The sequence below is a fragment of the Photinus pyralis genome, unplaced genomic scaffold (genome assembly GCF_008802855.1).
Source record: "Photinus pyralis isolate 1611_PpyrPB1 unplaced genomic scaffold, Ppyr1.3 Ppyr1.4_LG6, whole genome shotgun sequence".
Lineage (NCBI taxonomy): Eukaryota > Metazoa > Arthropoda > Insecta > Coleoptera > Lampyridae > Photinus > Photinus pyralis.
In genome coordinates, this window is record NW_022170663.1 from 18,561,797 (window position 1) to 18,580,905 (window position 19,109).

General features: G+C 34.6%; 1 protein-coding gene across 1 annotated transcript; it reads right to left on the bottom strand.

Moving 5' to 3' along the window:
* Positions 1-15,584: 15,584 nt before the first annotated feature.
* LOC116174067 lies at positions 15,585-16,306 on the bottom strand. Its single transcript, XM_031491851.1, has 4 exons — positions 16,185-16,306; positions 16,109-16,140; positions 15,849-16,054; positions 15,585-15,800 (listed from the first exon to the last, which is right to left on the bottom strand). The coding sequence occupies exons 1-4, from the start codon at positions 16,200-16,202 to the stop codon at positions 15,670-15,672; spliced, it is 387 nt and encodes a 128-aa protein (XP_031347711.1). The 5' UTR covers positions 16,203-16,306; the 3' UTR covers positions 15,585-15,669.
* Between the last annotated feature and the right edge of the window lie 2,803 nt (positions 16,307-19,109).

The following is a 19,109-nucleotide window of genomic DNA, read 5'->3' on the forward strand; positions in this document are numbered from 1 at the left end:
ACGCACAAAATTTCTGATGAAGAGTGGCGAGGAAATGAATATAATTAAGGGAAAAAGTCTTCTCAAAATCCAACTCTTCAATAAAGTCAGCAAATAGCGGATGCCTAGACCCTAACACTAATATACGTTCTTTAGGGGCCATCTCATCCAATTCAAATTGAGCAAACCCGAAATACCTGAGGGTTAAGAAACTCTACCAAATATTTTGTTGCATAAGGCAGGTATCTATTAATAAACGGTTAACTGACATATTCCGAACTTAAGAGTGGGTTTAAATTGTGATTTCTTTCAGAATACTAAAAAAAGTTGCTTTCATGCTGTATAATTTACTTTATAAAAAATGCGTATCTCCATAGGCGTAATAGTAAGATTGAAATGAAATGTGCCATTTATGACCGCTTCCAAAACAGGTATTTTATATAACCTGAACGCTCTGAATCATAGCTTGCATTTATTTTCTTAAAAAAACTTAGGAAGACGATGGTATTAATGGAGGAATTTGCATTTTGTTGTGTAAACAATTTTACGAAGGTGCTCGTTAACTGCGTTTGAATTCGAAGATAATTATTACTGAGAAAATGACCGCAACACCATCTTCCTTCCATATAATTTCCATTAAAAATTTTGAAGATATTGCTGGAGAATTTTAAGATCTAGTTAAGGTTTAAGACTATGAAACAAATTGAATGCGATTTTATCTGCGTATAAATTATTGTTGAAAGAAACGTGCGCGTTTTATTAATTTGCCGTTAAACAGAAGGAAAGTACAAAAGGCATAGCTGTTTTTCACACTAAAGGTTCCATAAATTATACACTACCATTTTTACTTTATAATAAGTACTAACCCATATTGTGTTGCAAAGAATATGTTTCATGGAAAAACACAAGGTTAAACTGCAATTTAATATTATTATGGAGATATGTATACTCGTGTGTGCACTTAAATAATTAGTTTAATTATCGCAATTTTATCATTGCAGTCGAGAAGTGCCGCAGGCTACACCGTAGTGGTGTGATCCAAATTGGCATTTCTCTTTATATGGTAATAATAACGAGATTGGAACGTGAAAAGTATGACATATTTTCCACTACAGCGTTTGCGTTCCCTTATACATAAAATAAATACCCTTGATTGGACGATTACGTGCGGAATGCAATGTACCTGCTTTGTTAATTAGCGACATTAGAAACTGCAAACTTGGTTACTTACCGAACAGGTATAACGCAAGAAGTACGTATTTTGCATAAACGCAATTGATTCCTCACAGAAAATTTCAGCAACTTTTCTCATTCATGCGTTATCTTTATAACTGTTAACGGAGGCGCACACCTGTTCATTTGCATATGAAATTTATGAGAATGTAATCTCACTCTCTAATTACCAATAAGTTAGTTACAGGTTGATAACGTTGCCATAAATATAATAGGCGAAAGGAAATCTTCCGAAAGCTTTTTGAGTATTTTTTTCGCCCATCGGCCTATGTGATGGTATTGTTAGAAACAAGCTATTTAATTTGCATACCGAACCTAATACTTAATAATATATGTCAATATGATAAATTGTTTATTAGGAAAGGAGGCTATGTAACATGGGCTTTCGCATTAATTCAACATTTATCATACGACTGACAACTTTTTCTTGAAATGTTTTAATTGGCCATGTATTTAAAATACTTTTGTGTTATATCTGGTTACGGCATTTAGATTAATTTATTTTGATTTCATATGTATATAGATGTGCATATATATGTTATAAATTTCATTCTTAATATCATTCGCTGTAAAAGCCCGCTGGGTTTTCTATTTATACTTGTTCGTAAAGGCGTACTCCATATTTGTATCGTTTAATGTACTGACACAATCTTAAAAATTGATTTCCGTCGTGGCGATGTACGATTAATTGATTACTTTATTGAGTCGTCAATGGGGAGATCGATCTCGTCGTCTTGTAAAATGTTCAATTTGACAATGCGGGGATCTTATTAGCACTATGTCACATAAGAGACTTTTCTTTTCCTCTTATTAACGTCATTTTTTTAATGAAAGCTGTTGCTTATAAGTACATGAAGCACGTTTAGGTGACATATTGTTCTCACAACTCTTCAGATTCCGGATTCTTCAATAATTCATGTAGATTCTTGGCGCATTTTTCTCATCCTCAGTTTCTTTAGACCCTACAAAATTTTTGTTTATCAAGATTTCCCACTCTCCAGTTTCAAAGTATTCCGATCATACATTTTTTTCACTTCTTCAGATTTCGGATTCTTCCATTCCTTCCGGCATTCATATTTTCTTCAAATTATTATAATTTTTTTTAGATACTCTGGACTATTTTGATTCTTTCTTTGTTTCGGATTTTTAAGTTTTTCAGCTTTTTCCGCATTTGGATTCTGCCAACTCCCTGAATTTTTCAAAATTTTCCATTCCCTTCCGTTTCTTTAATTCCTTGCTTCGGACTGGTTTCTTTCGAATTTTCAAACAATTGCAATAATTCGATTGCTTTGGATTCTTCAGCTTATTCGAATTTTTCTGATACTTTAGTCCTTCAGATACTTCGAATTCCCGTTTCTTTACATTTGCAGACTCTTCTTCATTTTCTTCATACAAAGTATACGTCACTGTAATTTAACGCTACTACCAAGGCGAACACGGGCGGAAGTACTGTTATTGTTTATACCTAATTTAAATAATGGTACTGTATAAAACAATGGTACTGTACACAGGGTGCCCATTATGTGTGGAATATATTATGTATTTCGGTAAAAATCAAATATATACAAAATTTTTCTATATGAAAGTTGTTTAACATTTTATTTCCCATAATAAGGCAGCATTCAGTTGTTATATTTCAGAAAACAAATGAGTAACGAAAAACAATTTCATTTTTTAAATCGCAGTCCACCTTTTCATTTAGCTCATTTGATAGATATTTTTTTCTCTTTTCGATGCTTTAACATATTAGTACCGTAATACAAGAAAATTTTTCAAAAAAAACTTATAATCACATCAATAACATTAATCTAGACATCCTACATCAAAATATTTTTTTGTATTAGGGTACTAACATATTAGACTATCGAAAAGAGAAAAAAAACCTCTATCAAATGATCCTAATGTAAAAGTGCACTGCCATTTAAAAAAATTCAATTTTTTTTCGTTACTCATTTGTTTTCTGAAATAAAAACAACTGAATGTTGCCTTATTATGGGAAATAAAATGTTAAACAACTTTCATATAAAAAATGTTTGAATAAATTCGATATATACCGAAATATATACATAATATTCCATGCATAATGGACACCCTGTATTGTACTAGATACTGTGTGATGAATAGAGTTGCTTTCGGGTAACATTGAATATATCTTCAAAACCAATTTTTTTTAAAAAACTTTTATTGGTGTCCAAAATTATAACACAATTTGCTACCACCAAGGGGAGCAACCCACTATACGACATCTGTTCAAAAAATACGTACACTGTCTCCTAGACCTAGATTAAACAAGCTGGCCACATTCGTTTTAATGTGAAGATCTTGTTGACACGAATTACTCCTCCAAGACTCCACAGTGAACTAGACTTATACCACATTGAAGTTGTTAAACGTTTGCAAGAAGCTATATGGCGGAAAAGGTGAGTAGCGGGGGAGATTTGACTGGTTTTATCGTCACGATTCAGCCCTCAGATTCATGCGTTTTTGGATAAACATTCGATCACTGTTCTTCTCCACCCGCCCTACTCGCCTGACCCCTACCCTTTAGACTTCTTCTTGTTCCCCAAACTCAAAAAACCTGTGAAAGAAACAAGATTTGAGTCAAACCCAAAAGAATGATATTTATTTTGTTAGTGTACCTGCGTTTAATTGAGCTAGCTGAACAGTTGCTTGTGGGTGGTTTTAGTGACCATTTGTCATTGCACATAGCATACGTCGAGCATACAGCAATACTTTACTGAACAATTCTTAATCATAACTGGATACATCTACGGCGGGCCTCATTGACCTGCAATGATGCAAAGGACATTGTAATTTTTGGCGGTTTTTCTCCGTCGATTTATGCGGAAGTAAAATTTTTTTCTTTGGAAACATCTCTCCAGACAAATATTGCTCATGTTAGCTTTAGTTTTATTATGACGATTGTATTAAAAGTGAGCATTGGTAATCTTCCCACAATTATCAATTGTGTGGTTTTGAATTACACTCTGTAAATAAACCTTCTTTGGTTACTTCTCCAACTCAGCTAATTGGCAAGCAAGCGGTGAGAAAATTTTGCGCTAAATTAATTAATTTTCAAAAGCTGTTATTTTCACAACTCCATTTCCAAATACCAAATTTTCTAAAGATCTCAAATTTTTTCAATTGCACACCGCCCTATTAAGGGCTTAATTTCCTTTAAAATTGTACAAAATTGAAAAGAAAATTCCCCAACTGCTTATTTATTTGAACAAATTTCTTTGGCAATAACACTGTGGAGGTCTAAAGAGACATTGGGGAAATAGCCTCTACCTCTACCTTCCTTCCGAGATCCTTTAACCAGCAAGATTCGATTAGTAAGAGCTTAATTTCGAAATGGTTTATATCAGCCTCGTTATCAGCTGTTACTAGCATTATTTACACCCCATAATACTCTGGGGATAAAACCATGAAAGCTCTCTAGGAGTTAGTTTGACCCCGGGAACCCCACTTCATGTCGACGGGATCACGAGATCCCACATCATTGCTTTGCTTTGGAGTAAGCAATTTTAGGCTAGGCCTCCACCTACGATTTCTGATCGCACGGACAACTGATGTAATTCAGCCATTTATCTACCGCAAGTAGAGACATCTAGATTTTTGCGACAATGGAGGCCTAGCCTTAGACCGCTTTTACACCGGTGTTCGAACCTGGATTGAGGTAAGAGTTTTTCATCTGTGACAGAGGTGGGAATTTCCTTAGACCAGTTTCGAGCATTCTGCCGGATACTCCGCATTAGGTTTTCCTACAGTTTTCCTAATTCGTAAGGTAAGTACCGGAGTATAGTATGACCTGCACCTCAAAAAGCATTGTGTGGGTCACTTTGTAATTAGGCGAAACCCTGTTGAGCGTCCAGAACAAGAGAGGGATAATAAATAAATAAATTAACAAGAGCGATTTAAAATATCCAAAGTCGGTGAGGTATATTGGATACGAATTCTAATGACGGACTGTATCTATACAGTATCTTGCATACAGTATCCTCGTGTAAAAGAGCTCTTATAGTCAAGTATGGATGTGCGCTTCCGATAAGCTGGGAACAGACCTTGGTTAAGGACTTTGAAATACTTTAGGGGTTGATTTCACTCCGTGAATCCCATTACATGTGGATGGGACCCCACATCGCTTCTTTACCATTGAATAGACCAAAGGGTACATCAGGACACAGGAAATGCAAAAACAATTGAAAAATGTACAGGTAAGATGTAATATTAAAAAAAAATAGCAACTGTCATATGAAGTGTATTACAGAGCAGCCAAAATACCCAAAAAATTATTCTGGGACAACCATAGGAAAAATTGCAGTGGGAGGGTGCGGTGATCCCGTGGCGCAATTCTCCAGTGGCCTTCGTTAAATTAATTAAATTAATACCAAATTCCCAAAAATCTTCTATCTGTCTCTTAAGAACGGAATAAAATAAATTGGTCACACATCTTTAACAGCGCCACTTCACGAATAAATCAGCGTCACTAATGGTTTCGCAATTAAGTTTATTTGCACATACGCAATGAAATGGAAGGATGTTAGCGCATTACTCGGAAAAACTTGAGCATTGCATTCTCTAACTACATAGTAGAGAGATAATTGAAAAGAAAGTTATTGGCGTAATAAGGTCTTCCTGTAATAAAATTTGTCTCGTTGAACAACGTACGTTTCAGCCAATTAAAGATTTTTTTCGCAAACCGCGATGCAGGTGTAATAAATTTCTTCAACAATAAAATTAAGTTAATGGTTTTCTAATAAAAGTAAACGCAATATTTTGTACGCCTTCACCACGACATACGAAATGTTTATACAGATGTTCATGGAAAACACTTCTAATCAACTCAATTGAAACCGTGCAGAATAATGGCTTTTGTATTCCTCGCCAACGTTACACTCTCCAAATAGTATTATAGTTGATGTATAGCCCATTCAAAAAATGCCATTATTTTTTACATTAATAAATTATTGATTATATTTTACATCTAACTACCAATGGTACAAATAACGGTTTATTTAATAAATTGATTGCTGGTTTGACAAAGAAAAGATTTTATGTACATGGCTATCCAAATTATATATATTTTGGTTTGTTAAATCAAAGTGTAGGCACTTGGTTATATATATGATTGATGAGGATACAAATTCTTTGAAAAGTTTGCAGCACCTGTGCTTATTAAAAAGCAATTCCCTACTGGGATGTTAACATTTTCGTGTTATTTTTTTGCGGGGAATTTATGATTAATTTTTCTTATTGCGTAGTGTTTTGCATGTTAGACGAACAAATCAAAATTACCTAACATTCAATTATTTACTTCAACAGACAAAATAGTAACACTGATGCAAAAGTTAACTACTGTACGTATAGTTAATAACTTCAAAGAGCTTTAAAAGTAAATCAATATATGTATCATAATTACCTAACAACTATAAAGGAACTGTGAAGTGTAATTTAAAGTGAAAAACTTGATTTTGATACTTATTATTTTACATTTTAATTTCACAAACCGATATTTCACACCTTTTTTGTTTCAATTTATATTCTATTCAATCCACGCCGACGTGTAGTTTTCTTTTGCTAACAATCCTGTAGGGGCGGGGAAGAGAATTGGCCCACGGTAATCCCTGCCTGTCGTAAAATGTGACTAAAGGGGACCCTGTCCGAGGACCCTCACCTATAAAATCCTGAAACAATCTTGTTCTTCCGCGAAAATACCAACGATAAGAGACGGACTGCTTTTTGAAACAAATTCTAGGAAGAGGAGGTGTTGTTGTAAGCCGTGATCTATTGAATTCTACCCTCGAAGAAATAAAGGAAGAGATGGGGAGTGAAGGAATCATAAATGTTATATGTATTAAGGTCAGAATCAATGGAAATTTGGTAGACACTGCTACTCATTGACTTTTAATAAACCTAAATACCTGAAAACGTTAAAGCTGGATTTTATCGTTAGCAGTATGTCTGTGTATACTGTTTTAGATGTCAACAGTTTGTACATACTGCAGTCAGATGGTCAAATAAGCAGATATGTGTGTGGCGGGAAAGAGATGCATGAAGGCAAATCTTTTGACCCACCGATGTGTGAACTGCAATGGAAACCACAATGCTAGCTATAAAAATTGCCCTGTATATAAACAAGAAGTGGTCGTACAGGAAAGAGAGGGAAAACATGTGCTATATGGAAGCAACGAAAGGTTGTCAGACCAACTACCGTAGGAAATGTGTCGTATAGCCAGAGTGTATAATCTGCAAAAAAGATATATGTATAAGAAGTCAAAGAATTTGCAAAAGAACTTGTATCTACTTATTTCGCTAGATTTATTAAAATCTGTGTTTGTTACTAAAAAAGACAGTACAGAATATACAACTACAAACCCAGGGCTCACTGTCGATATTAATAAGACCAATAAAAGAATAGAAGAACAGATAACGTCCTCTGAAAGTAGCCAGTTCTTAAGAGTACTCTCAGCAAAATGGAAGAAAATCTCGCTAAGAAGCTTGGGGATGGCAGAAATACCAACTCAGAGCTATTAGGAACGAAGAACAAATTTAAGATCGATACGATTAAGATCTCGATCTACATCAAGGGAATCCACAAACAAAGATGGATAAACTGATTTGTGATATTGTGATACTACCTGTGATTTTTATATATTTATTCATTTACTTTGTTAATTTAATCTGGATTATATATTTACGATCCATTTATTAATACATATGTCTTCTTGTCACGTCTCTGACCGTCTTATATCCTTATACAAATGGAACTCGGAAATGAATATCTTACAATGGAATTGTATTTGTTTGACTCATCATTATGCTGATACTGATTTTAAGCTCAACTTCCAAGGCCGTTTTTATTGATGAGATTCCTATAGTCATCATACTTTGTGGGGATTTATTCATCGAGACATAAAAGATCTTAAACCTTTTGTGTTTCTTTGATCCGAAATGATCGCTAAAGTAGAGCAAGTTTCATGTTTAAATTTTAGAGAATCAAAATGAAAACAATGCGACATTCGCCTGAGTCGCCTATGACAAACCTTTCATGGCGCCTCGATGTCTTTCAGGATTTCTAGAATATTCGCTACGATTCGTTAAACATTATTGAGTTGAAATTGAGGATTGAATCCCAGATAGCACATGTTCTTTAGTGTGCTTTCATGGTGTGATGCCCAAAATACTTTATGGTACAATATTCATTACTACATTACGCTATATTAAGACTATATTATCATTATCAGTTATCAGATTTACAAGTACATCATTTTATGTCACCAAAATTTTACAGCAAGAGTCCTTTCTTGTTTCTGCTTTAACGATACTTTTTCATATTATGTGTACCTAAGCAGCGTGAATTAAGGGTTATTCTACAATTTTGGACACATGGTTTCTAACGTCCACTGAAGCTCTCTTCAGGGGAAACCATTCCTTCCGTAATCGTCGCATCATTCCAAATGAACCTGAATTGCAATAAGATGAATAGGATTGTCTTATTGCTTTTCAAGTATCAGAATTCTTACTAATTTATTGTTGACACTAACTGAAAAATGGCATGTCCACGATCAAAAAACCTTCAGTGTTAAGTTAAGAGTTAATAAACCAAGAATAAGGACTTAAGTTCCAAGATACCGTCGTGCAAGATCTCGTAATCAAAGTGAAAAATCCCCAAAGAAATAGAAAAGCTACCAGGTAAAATGTGAATTTTAAATTCAGGTTTATCAAATTGCAAATTATTATCAAATAGTGTGATTATTACAATATGAGAAATTTTTTTTAATAAGTAAACGTTTAATGAAAATAATAGAACAGGAACAAATTACATATAAGAACGGGGTTTTAAAACATAATAAATTTCATCAAAAGAATTACAAAAAAAGGTAAGGTTCCTAAAATACATTCGGCATTGCCTTTTTGGATTTCTAGACTGCAAAAAACTGGAGTGTCCCGATCAACGCAGTTTATTTACCAGCGAATCAGTCTCGAAATATGAGAAATTGGGAAATAGTTTATATATAAAGAAAAAAGTGACGTAGGTACGTATTGTTAATGAAATTATTGAAAACCGCAACCGGAAAATTTTTTATACAGTTTATTAGACCGCGAGGACGTTAAACGTTTAAAAATGAATCACATTTTATAATGTAATTTATTGCTAGATTCTCGTCGAGGTATAAGCTTCTAGTATTTTCTATGGCAATTACGTATATTTCAAGATTACTATGTCAGATACGTTCGTTGTTACGTATGTATTTATTACATTTTTTTTATAATATTTGTATAAGTATGTAACGCAGATGTTCAGATGAGCGGATAAAAATGATTTCTAATGCTACAACATCGCATGTCGCGAAAGCATAGAATTTAACAACAAATGACAAAAGTAAGGGAGTGTAAGGGTTGTTATGCTTAATTATGAACTTGAATTGTGTTTTTCTTTAGAAAATTGGGATATGTCGGTAATACTAAATATATGTAGGGGTTATGATGAAGTAAAACAGAGTTTTTAAAGTCGAAATATAATGTTAAAGTTTTGAGTTTTTTTTTCTGAAAAGGAAAAGAACTTTACTTTTATTCGTGCCTTGTGCTCCCTGTAAATAAAAACAGGTAACTCTGCACAATACAGGGTGAAAATGTCTGGAACAATGAATATATTATCTTCAAAACAACATCTTTACTTTTTATGGTACCCAAAATTATAAAAAGTTTGCTTCCAATTCTAGTGATTAAATCAAGAGAGTTTTTAATGGCATCTACTAGTTTTCATTACAGATTATTAAAGAGTACACTTTTTTGGATATTGCAGCATAAAAAAGTATCCCATAATCGAATTTAAGTGCAAACTCAAATTAAAGAAAATAGTGTTTGTATATTTTACTAGTTTGCGTAAAAAAAAAGTTAATTCTAAAACGTAAATCTACATGCTTAAAAATTATTTAGAGACGGGCGTCTAGAGGACTAAGAGGGCACTTTTTTAAATGGAAAGCATTATTTATTAAAGAATTAACTTTTCTTTAATATGACAATATAAGAAACATGATCAAACTACACCTTTTCCACTTTTATTCGAGAAGTTGTAAATTGTATTTGAGAATTGTTACTTGTATTTGAGAAAACATCAAAGTAGATGAGAATAGTCAGTTGGATTTGAGAAAACAACAAATGCAGTTGAGAATAGTCAATTGTATTTGAGAAAGTATCATTTAATTTTAAGAAGTCGTTAATTGTATTTCAGAATTCAGAATGTAATATTAAGAATCAAATTTTTATAATTCCGCTACTGTATGTCGTTCCGCAACAGCATTAGGCTATGTTATACATGTGATGTTGTTTTTCTCATTTTCAATTGATATCTTCTCAAATACATTTTACCATTTCTTGAATACAATTTACTACGCTCAAATTCATTTGATGCCTTCTCAAATACAAATCACTATTCTGAACTACATTTGTTGTTTTCTCAAATACATTTTACTATTCTCAAATACAATTGATACTTTCTCAAATTAACTTGATAGTTTCTCGAATAAAAGTGGAAAAGGTGTAGTACATTTTTAAAATTTTAACTATATTCCTTAATCTGGGTTTGTTTCTTAAATTTTATTAGGTATATAATATAATGACCTTTTATTGCTGCTATATCCAAAAAGGATTTAATAATATGTAATGTAAACTAGTAGTGGACATTAAGAAAATGTGCCCCCCTTGACCATGCAAAAGTACGCCACTGAGCACATGCGTAATACGTAGAATTGGTAGCAAACTTTATTTTGGATACCATAAAAAGCTTCTTTTAAAAAATGTTGTTTTGAAGATATGTTCAATGTGACAGACAAAATTTTCTTCAAGGATTTGTATATTTTAAATCACGAAGGAGGTATTACCTTTATGTGCACTTGCAGAATGGATTGTGATCCTTGTAAACGAAATCTGTAGACTGTAGAAATTCTAAGAAAATCCTAAAAATATTCTAAGGCATTTTAATGGTTCTAATGTTTCTAAAGGGATTTTAAAAATATTTTAAAAACACTTTTTCAGAAGATTCTAAAAATATTCTAGGAAAATTTGGAGCACAGAAATTTTCTTTATTTTTCATTATTTTTTAGAAAAGTATTAATTCTCTTGACCCTTTTACATCATGTTTTAAGTTGATGATTGTATGATTTGTGGATTCTGTGGAAATAGACCCCATGCATACAGAAAGTTCCTCGGTTCTATAATCAATTTTTCTTTCTCATCTACTATTTGTTTAGTAGAAATAAGTGAAAACACTCGATTAGGTTTAGAATCACGTTTTATCTTTATACAACAACAATTTGTAAACCTTACCGCAAATAACGGAAAGTAAAACGTTTTTTGGCTAACCAAAACTGTCTCTAATTTAGCGGTAATTTTAGTTGCCTCGCTTGAGAATTACTGGCGCTGCCTTTAAAATCCGTTAATTCACACACAAAATTTACGTAAATTGGTCGAGTGACGATCTTGTTATTTAAGATCAATCAAAATGTTTGTTTATAGTTGTCTAAAAGACATTAACGGCGTGCAATATTTATGCCCTCATTTTCTCAAATTAAGTCGAAGTCAACAAATCGTGAATCACGATATAGTTATTTATCAGATACAGATCCGAAGGAGATTACTGTTAAAGATTCGTATTCATCAATCATCTTTCCTTTTGTACCCATTACTCGCGTTAAAAAAGAAAAGTTTCTTCAAAAAGTACTTGTTTTTAACCTTGAACTGATCGAGTTGACCGAATAAATTGCGATGCACTTCGGTCAATGGAACAGCGAAGTTGTTTGGCCCAGCAAGAGTATATACAAAAAAAAAGTTAGCTCGTGTTTTTCAACTTTCAAGACACAAACATTCAGTTTAATGAACCGTTCACTTACACACAGTTGTTTTGCATTGTAGGTTTATTAACATTCCCTGTTTTTCACAATCTTTGATTGTTTGTTATTTATAAACTGGGAACCTAAAAATATTCCCTCGAATTTTCTTAATGGAATACCATTACGCGACAATATAAAGCCTTTTTATGATTAGGTTATTTTTTGAAGGTGCAGTCGTTGATATTTTTTGTCCGAAGCACAGATGTTGAAACATTTAAAGTCATTGACCGAAGTTAATTTCCTACTTTTTATAGCCGTAAATGTCTTTTACGAAGATTTCTCTATTTTTGTACAATTTATTTCGTATACTCAGTATTTTGAAGTTCCGTTATTAATTGGATCAGTTTAAGTGTTCCAAAAATATTATTTCAAATCCTGAAAGACAAGGGTACCACCTACTTCCGGCGTAATGACCGGAAGTGGGTCAGTCAAATTTGCCTTGCTTTATTTGGACGTGCCTATAATGCGGTTTGAAATGCTAATTTGAATTTCAAGACCCTAATTTTATTGCTGGTGGGAGATAACTTTCTTACGCCCCTCTCAAATTGAAAAAAATCGCATGTCTTACTGTCGGAGAAGGTGTGAATTTGTTGTGACGGGACAATTTGACCACCCTTATAGCAATATGGTGCACCAAATATTCCGCTGTCCTCGTTTCAGTGCTAACTTTTCAGTACTCGACAAATCGCGGAATTATCGTACTTCTTTTTTTTCAATATAAGTTCTAAACCATGTCTTGTTAAAAAACGTGTTCGATGTGTTTTTAAAGTAGACTAAAATTGCTACAATTTCAGACCAGAACCCGTTCTGTAGGTAACTTACCGAAATACAGCCCTCCAAAAATTGAGACATTTTTCCAAAGAAGTGAATGTTGGAGGATTTGGTCAATTTTCGACCTCGATATCGAAGAAAATACTCATTTTGCGGGAAAATTTTGTAAAAAAACTGAATGCCCCACAAATTTGCTCTGCTTAGTTCTCCTAGGTCTCCTTAGGTCTCCAATTTAAGGGTAGTTTGAAACGAAAAACCATGTACATCCACGAGAAATTTATCTTTAAACTATTAATATTGAATTTGTACTGTTATTTATTACTTAAACAAATTATCTAAGTATATTATTATTGAAATTTTTAAGCCTAAGTTAGAATTGTTCATTTTTTGTTCGTGGGTGGTTCAAAATTGTCTGATTCAGGCTGATCCTTTTTCAATTGGGGGTGAGTGGATTCTCCTCGTACAATGATAGAGCTTTTGATACGTACTGCCTCTCTGTAAGCGTGTAAAAAGCCCTTTTCAGAGCAGACGTTTACGATGTTGTGAATCAAAGGTACTATGTAAGTATGTACCAAAGCTAGCCTTCTAGGAAGAAACGTTGGCAAAGCTGTCAGAGCGGTTGGATGGGCCACCTTTAACTGTCGCAAAGCAGGAAAAATCGAAGAGGCGGCCGCATTACTAAGAGAGGCCGTAACAGCGTCATCTAAGGACAGCTGTAAACTGCGTCCCTTTCGAGGAACGAAGAGAACACCTTGGTGGAATTCCGATCTCAAAAAGGTTCGTAAGGAGGTTCTCAGGCCCTTTAATAGGGCCATGCGAACTAAGCTACCTGCGGATTGTGAATATCTTAAAATCGCTCAGCGCAGGTATAAGGACCATATTCGAAGGTCTAAACGAGGATCATGAAGGACTTTCTGTGGTAACATGGATGGTCTTCCCTCTGTGTAAGACACTTTCCAGGCCCTGGGGATTACGTAACTTCGGACCCACCAAAAGGAGCTACCCGAGTCGGTGCGAGGGATCTGTGAGATGGGCGGTCAACAGGTTCAGCCCAGTTAAGAGTGCAGGACCGACCGTTGAACTTTTGTTGCACTTTAGAGCCTCCCTGGCTTTAGGAAGAAGAAAGCTGGAGAAAGGTAAGGAGTGGTGTACGTACATAAGTCTGGGCGTGCCAAATATGACACTGTGAAAGATTACAGGCCACATCACCTTATCATCGTTTCTTTTAAAAATGGTGGAGGAGCTGGTGGATGCATACATAAAGAATAGGGTACTAGTACATCCATTCCAACATGCTTACAGGACTGGTATGTCCACGAAAACATGGATTTCACACCCTTGATCCCAATCCCTATCAATTAGCACTAATAAACTCAGATAAATTACACCACGGGTCGAGCAACTCGTCTTTCTCACTCGTTGAATAATATACTATTATACTATTTTTCTGTAAATATGAATAACTTTGTGCTACATTATTTATCTTCGTTTTCGAACTGTTCAAATTATGGGCAATAGAAACAATTGATAGATGCACACAAAACTTCGAACGGACGGACGGAATTTATTCAGGTGATAGCAGTACTTTTTATCCGCTAAAAATACGCACTTGCCAATATTGGATTTGCAAATGGAAAAGTAGGTAGCGGTTATTTTGAATGTGATTTTTTGAATTTCCCGCAGTAAGTAATACGTAAAATGCGTCATTGTTTTTTACATGGTCAGGGTGTTAAATCAAATTACATCCGTTTAATAGGGATATATGTTTTTTTAACATGCGGTTGGGATCGGTGGTGCAAGGAACGTACTAGGAAATACAAAATTTAGAAATCGCCAGTTTTAAGTTAATTGCGGGGGTGAACAATTTACTCGGTAATTAAAAGAGGGGATCGTTCAGAGTTGAATTAATAGATACATGAAGTTGATCAAGCTCAGCCATAAAGAAGAGATCGCAAGTACTTCATTTTAAAAAAAGGGGGAAGTTAATTAAAAATTTTGGGTGTGCTGTTGAACTATATTTTTCGAACAAAAAACAAAGGCAGCTTAAGAAAAGATAAGTTGTCCTATTAAATCTTTCGGCCTTTTTATTAACGTCAATAAAGCCTTGTTTGGTAGGCGAAAATAAATGTACTGGCTGGAAAAAAATTCCTCATTACGCATTAACGAAACAACTGCGTGGCGAATTAAATAAGTCGCGGGATACATATATTTAAATCGTCTAAAGTGCCGAAATTGTAACTAAAACTTTCAACTTTTTAAAAATTTCGACAATAAACTCATAATAAAATATTCTCACTGTGGTAAACGTCTTGAAATCATCTTTTTGTGTAGGTATGTTCATTGGACGGAGTATACGCAGATAAACGCCTCTAGGGCCTTGAACTATACTTGGATGCTCTTTAATACATTTAAAGGTTCGCGATTCTGCATGCTAAGTTCTAATTTAAAAGTGTTTATTGATTGTAAAGTCTTCTCGAACCTAGTTGACTGCTCCGGTACGACCAATTTCTTTTCAGATTCTTCCGGAGGGGCGGGGGGCTTAGATTGTGAAGTTTTAGTGAATTAATTAAACATTCATGATCGTAATTCGTAGTAACAATGCCATAACCCTGTCGCAATAATTATGGATACGTGAAGAGCAGCGCAGTGGTATAACACGAAGTTCTTGTTAGAAAACATGCACTAGGAGGTCTCCAAAAACTATAGTAAAGGGAGATTAAACTTTATTTCAAAGTAAATAACGATTTTTAGAAATTTCCCATGAAGCTCTAGTAGTAGTAGCAGTAGACGTCTAAAGTGACTTGCAACATACGGACTCAACACAGTTGTAGCCAGTTGGACAATTACGGGTACCATCGCAAACAGCGGTTAACTGCCCTCCCTCGTCTAACAAAGGTGTTTCCGCACAGGGATTCGTTCGACCTAAAAAACGCAAGTTATCCTCTATAACACAACCCCATCTAAGCTCACATTCCCCCTGGACTGCATATTGATCCATCGGAAAGCTTTCATTATAAAGAAAGCAGAAAGATTGCGGATCATCACATCCGAGCGAGTGACAAGTGTCATAGATTACACATGACCAGCACGGGTCACCCATATCAACCCATATTCCGCCCGAACAATCTTGTCCCGGACAAGGTCCCGTACTTGTCGTAATTGGCCAAACGGTAGTCCTGATGGAATAGTTTATACCCATGAAACCCATTTGGTGTGATAGAGATACTTACATTTCGCTGGAGTACTTAGCACAAATGATCACCTAGAGAAAAAATAGTCATTTGTTAAAAAAAAGATCTAACTCACGATCAGTAAAAACTTCATGATGCTCGACGCTACTAGTTCTGCTGTCGTGGTACCGTGATTTCCACTTTTATCTACTTCATATTAGCGTAGTAAACAGTTGCAAAATAAAGAGATAAACACGCCATTTCAATCTCTTAAAATCACGAGGATTATTTATTTAAGTATTTATTATATTATATATTATTCCTGCATCGCTTAATGTGAAAACTGAAGGTCATTTCAGTATCATTCAAAGGTCGCCTTTTATATATCGCCCTGTAACCTCGACAACGGACCGTTGTAGTTCATTGCAGTGTAGGGACTTCGGCAATAGATTCGTACTATCAACTGTGACGAAGAAAATTTAGAAGGAAGGGAAGAATCTAGCATTACGGCTCCAGCTGTTCTCGGTGGTATGGTATAAAAAAAATCACGGAACGAGATCTCGTCTCACAGTAAGACACAAACTTGACTAAAATAATTAATTAAACGGATGGTAAGATGACTGAATTAATGGTTTTTTTTTTAAATTAAACTTAACGGGCCATCATAAATGAATAACGGTGAATTGGAAGGTGCTTAGCTGTTTTCCTGGCTCCTGAAGTTGTCCAGCGGTTGTTCGGCAGACTCGGTGAGTAGACCAGTGGCTAAGTGTGGAGAAAATAAGGATAGGGAAGAGGGTAGAAGGGATCAAATGGAAAGAAATTTGAGGGTATCGATAGAAGACTGAAGACGGACGACGAAGACTGAAGGCGGACGACGAAGACTGAAGGTGGACGACGAAGACTGAAGGTGGACGACTGAAGACTGAAGACGGACGACGAACGACGAAGAGTTTGAAGCAGTACGGTACAGGTAGAATAAATAAGAAGGGGAAAAATACAAGGCCGAGATGGTGTGGGCCTTAAAGGTAGAAACAATATAATATTTTGGGTGCTATAATATAGGTGGTAGTAAATTAACGCTCGGACCAAAAGGGGTTGAAATCCGGCGAGCAAGAGTTAAAATATTTATATTGGTTGTACTCGGAAACACAAGTGCGTCTCTCCTCTACTCTTGATCCCCAAAATAGGGTTTAAAAGGACGGATACTAAATCCTTTTTGTTGAGTAGGGTGACTTTCAAGAGGGTAAAATCCCAAAAATTGTTGGATTAATGCGGCTCTAAAAATTTCGCACCTCACAAGCACACTAAAGAAAAATGACAATTATCGAAAACGGAAAACGAAACGTAGAAGATTTTGAAAAAAACGAACAGTAATACCAATAATTAAGAAACATAAAAAGTTAGCGGGAAAAGAAGAATAGATTTTTGAAAAGAGCGGGAAAGAATAGCGTAGTTTAGACGAAATACCAACAGATGGCTCTGAAACGAATCAGAGGCGTAACATGGAATAAAATAGTACACATAAGCTTCGAAAATTAGAATAGTGAAAACAGTAAGGAAATAAGAAGTGTTTAAAGCGTGAAAAGGTAAATACAATTGTAAGAAGAGGGCAAGAATCGAAAGAAGCGAAGAAATCAAAAGAAGAAATTTAAGAAAATGGGCACGCCTATGTGATGAAATTCAAAACAAAATAAACAAATTCCTAACCTAAAAATCAAAATAAATAAAACAAAACTAAACTAAAAATGGACCTGTAACACAACTTATTCCTGCATTACTCATTCTAAAGCTATTAGTCTGTTACATCACACACCGTTGTGGTGGAGTCGAGAATAAAAATGCTCTTGTGATGAAAGTTCGTGACGAAAAGAGCTCCCATCCCCCTCTGTACTACCTGTCTACCTAAGCCTGAGCGTGCCAAATATGACATGATGAAGGATTACAGGCTACTATATCATGTCTCGAAATCAATGGTTCCCAACCAGTGCTCCGCGGATCAAAGGTGGGTTTGAGACCCTCAGAGGTGGTCCACGGGAGAGTCCGGTGACTAATATTTCCCCGGTGATTAAATCTGAATCCTGTTTATAATTTAAACAATGGTACTGTATACAGGGTGCCCATTATGTATGGAATATAGTATATATCTCGGTAAATATCAAATCTATACAACATTTTTCTATATGAAAGTTGTTTAACATTTTATTTTCCACAATAAGGCAACATTTAGTTGTTTTTATTTGAGAAAACAAATGGGTAATAAAAAACAATTGAATTTTTTTTTAATGGCAGTGCACCTTTTCATTAGGCTCATTTTTTTCTCTTTTCGAGTGTTAGTACCTTTATCCAAGAAAATTAAAATAAAATTTATTATAATTAGATCAATAACATTAATCCAGATATCCTACATCAAAATAAAACAAATGAACGTGTACGTTTCTTATTAAACCTTGAAGACAAAACGAAATTAGCAGTAAAATGGGCATAACCTATCACAAAAAGCTTGAAACAATTTCTTGTACGCGGGTGCTAACGTGTTACGTCATTGAAAAGAGAAAAAAAATCTCTATCAAATGAAAGTGTGCATTGCTATTTAAAAAAAATCAATTGTTTTTCGTTTTTCATTTATTTTCTGAAATAAAAACAATGGAATGCTATGGGAAATAAAATGTTAAACAACTTTCAGATATAACAATTTTGTATACAGTCCATATTTACTAAGATTTTTTTTCTATAATTCAGTACAGCAAGAAAAATTGACCTGGCTAGCTCCAGGGCAGTAAAATAAACCTCTCAAAAGAGGGCGAAAAGGCCACTTAACATTGATACAAAATAAAATATCGACAACACACCTTAATTTTACACAATCTGGTTTTGATAATTGTAACCATTTAATTAAATTTCCAGGATTGACTCCCAAAAAGGAGATCAGAGCAATTTTTTATTTTATCAGCGCAATCAAAACATCAATTAACGTTCTTAGTAAACACGCTGATCAAAATGTGTTGGAAAATCGTATGAAAAGAATAGATTACATACGTGTTTTTACACTGTACAAGATGGA

Bases quoted from the DNA above. Each gene is read 5' to 3' on its own strand.
- LOC116174067 (XM_031491851.1), bottom strand. The intron at 16,055-16,108 runs GTAAGTATCTCT...CTATTCCATCAG, and splicing joins GCTAAGTACTCCAGCGAAAT to GACTACCGTTTGGCCAATTA. The intron at 15,801-15,848 runs GTGAGCTTAGAT...TGCGTTTTTTAG, and splicing joins ATATGCAGTCCAGGGGGAAT to GTCGAACGAATCCCTGTGCG.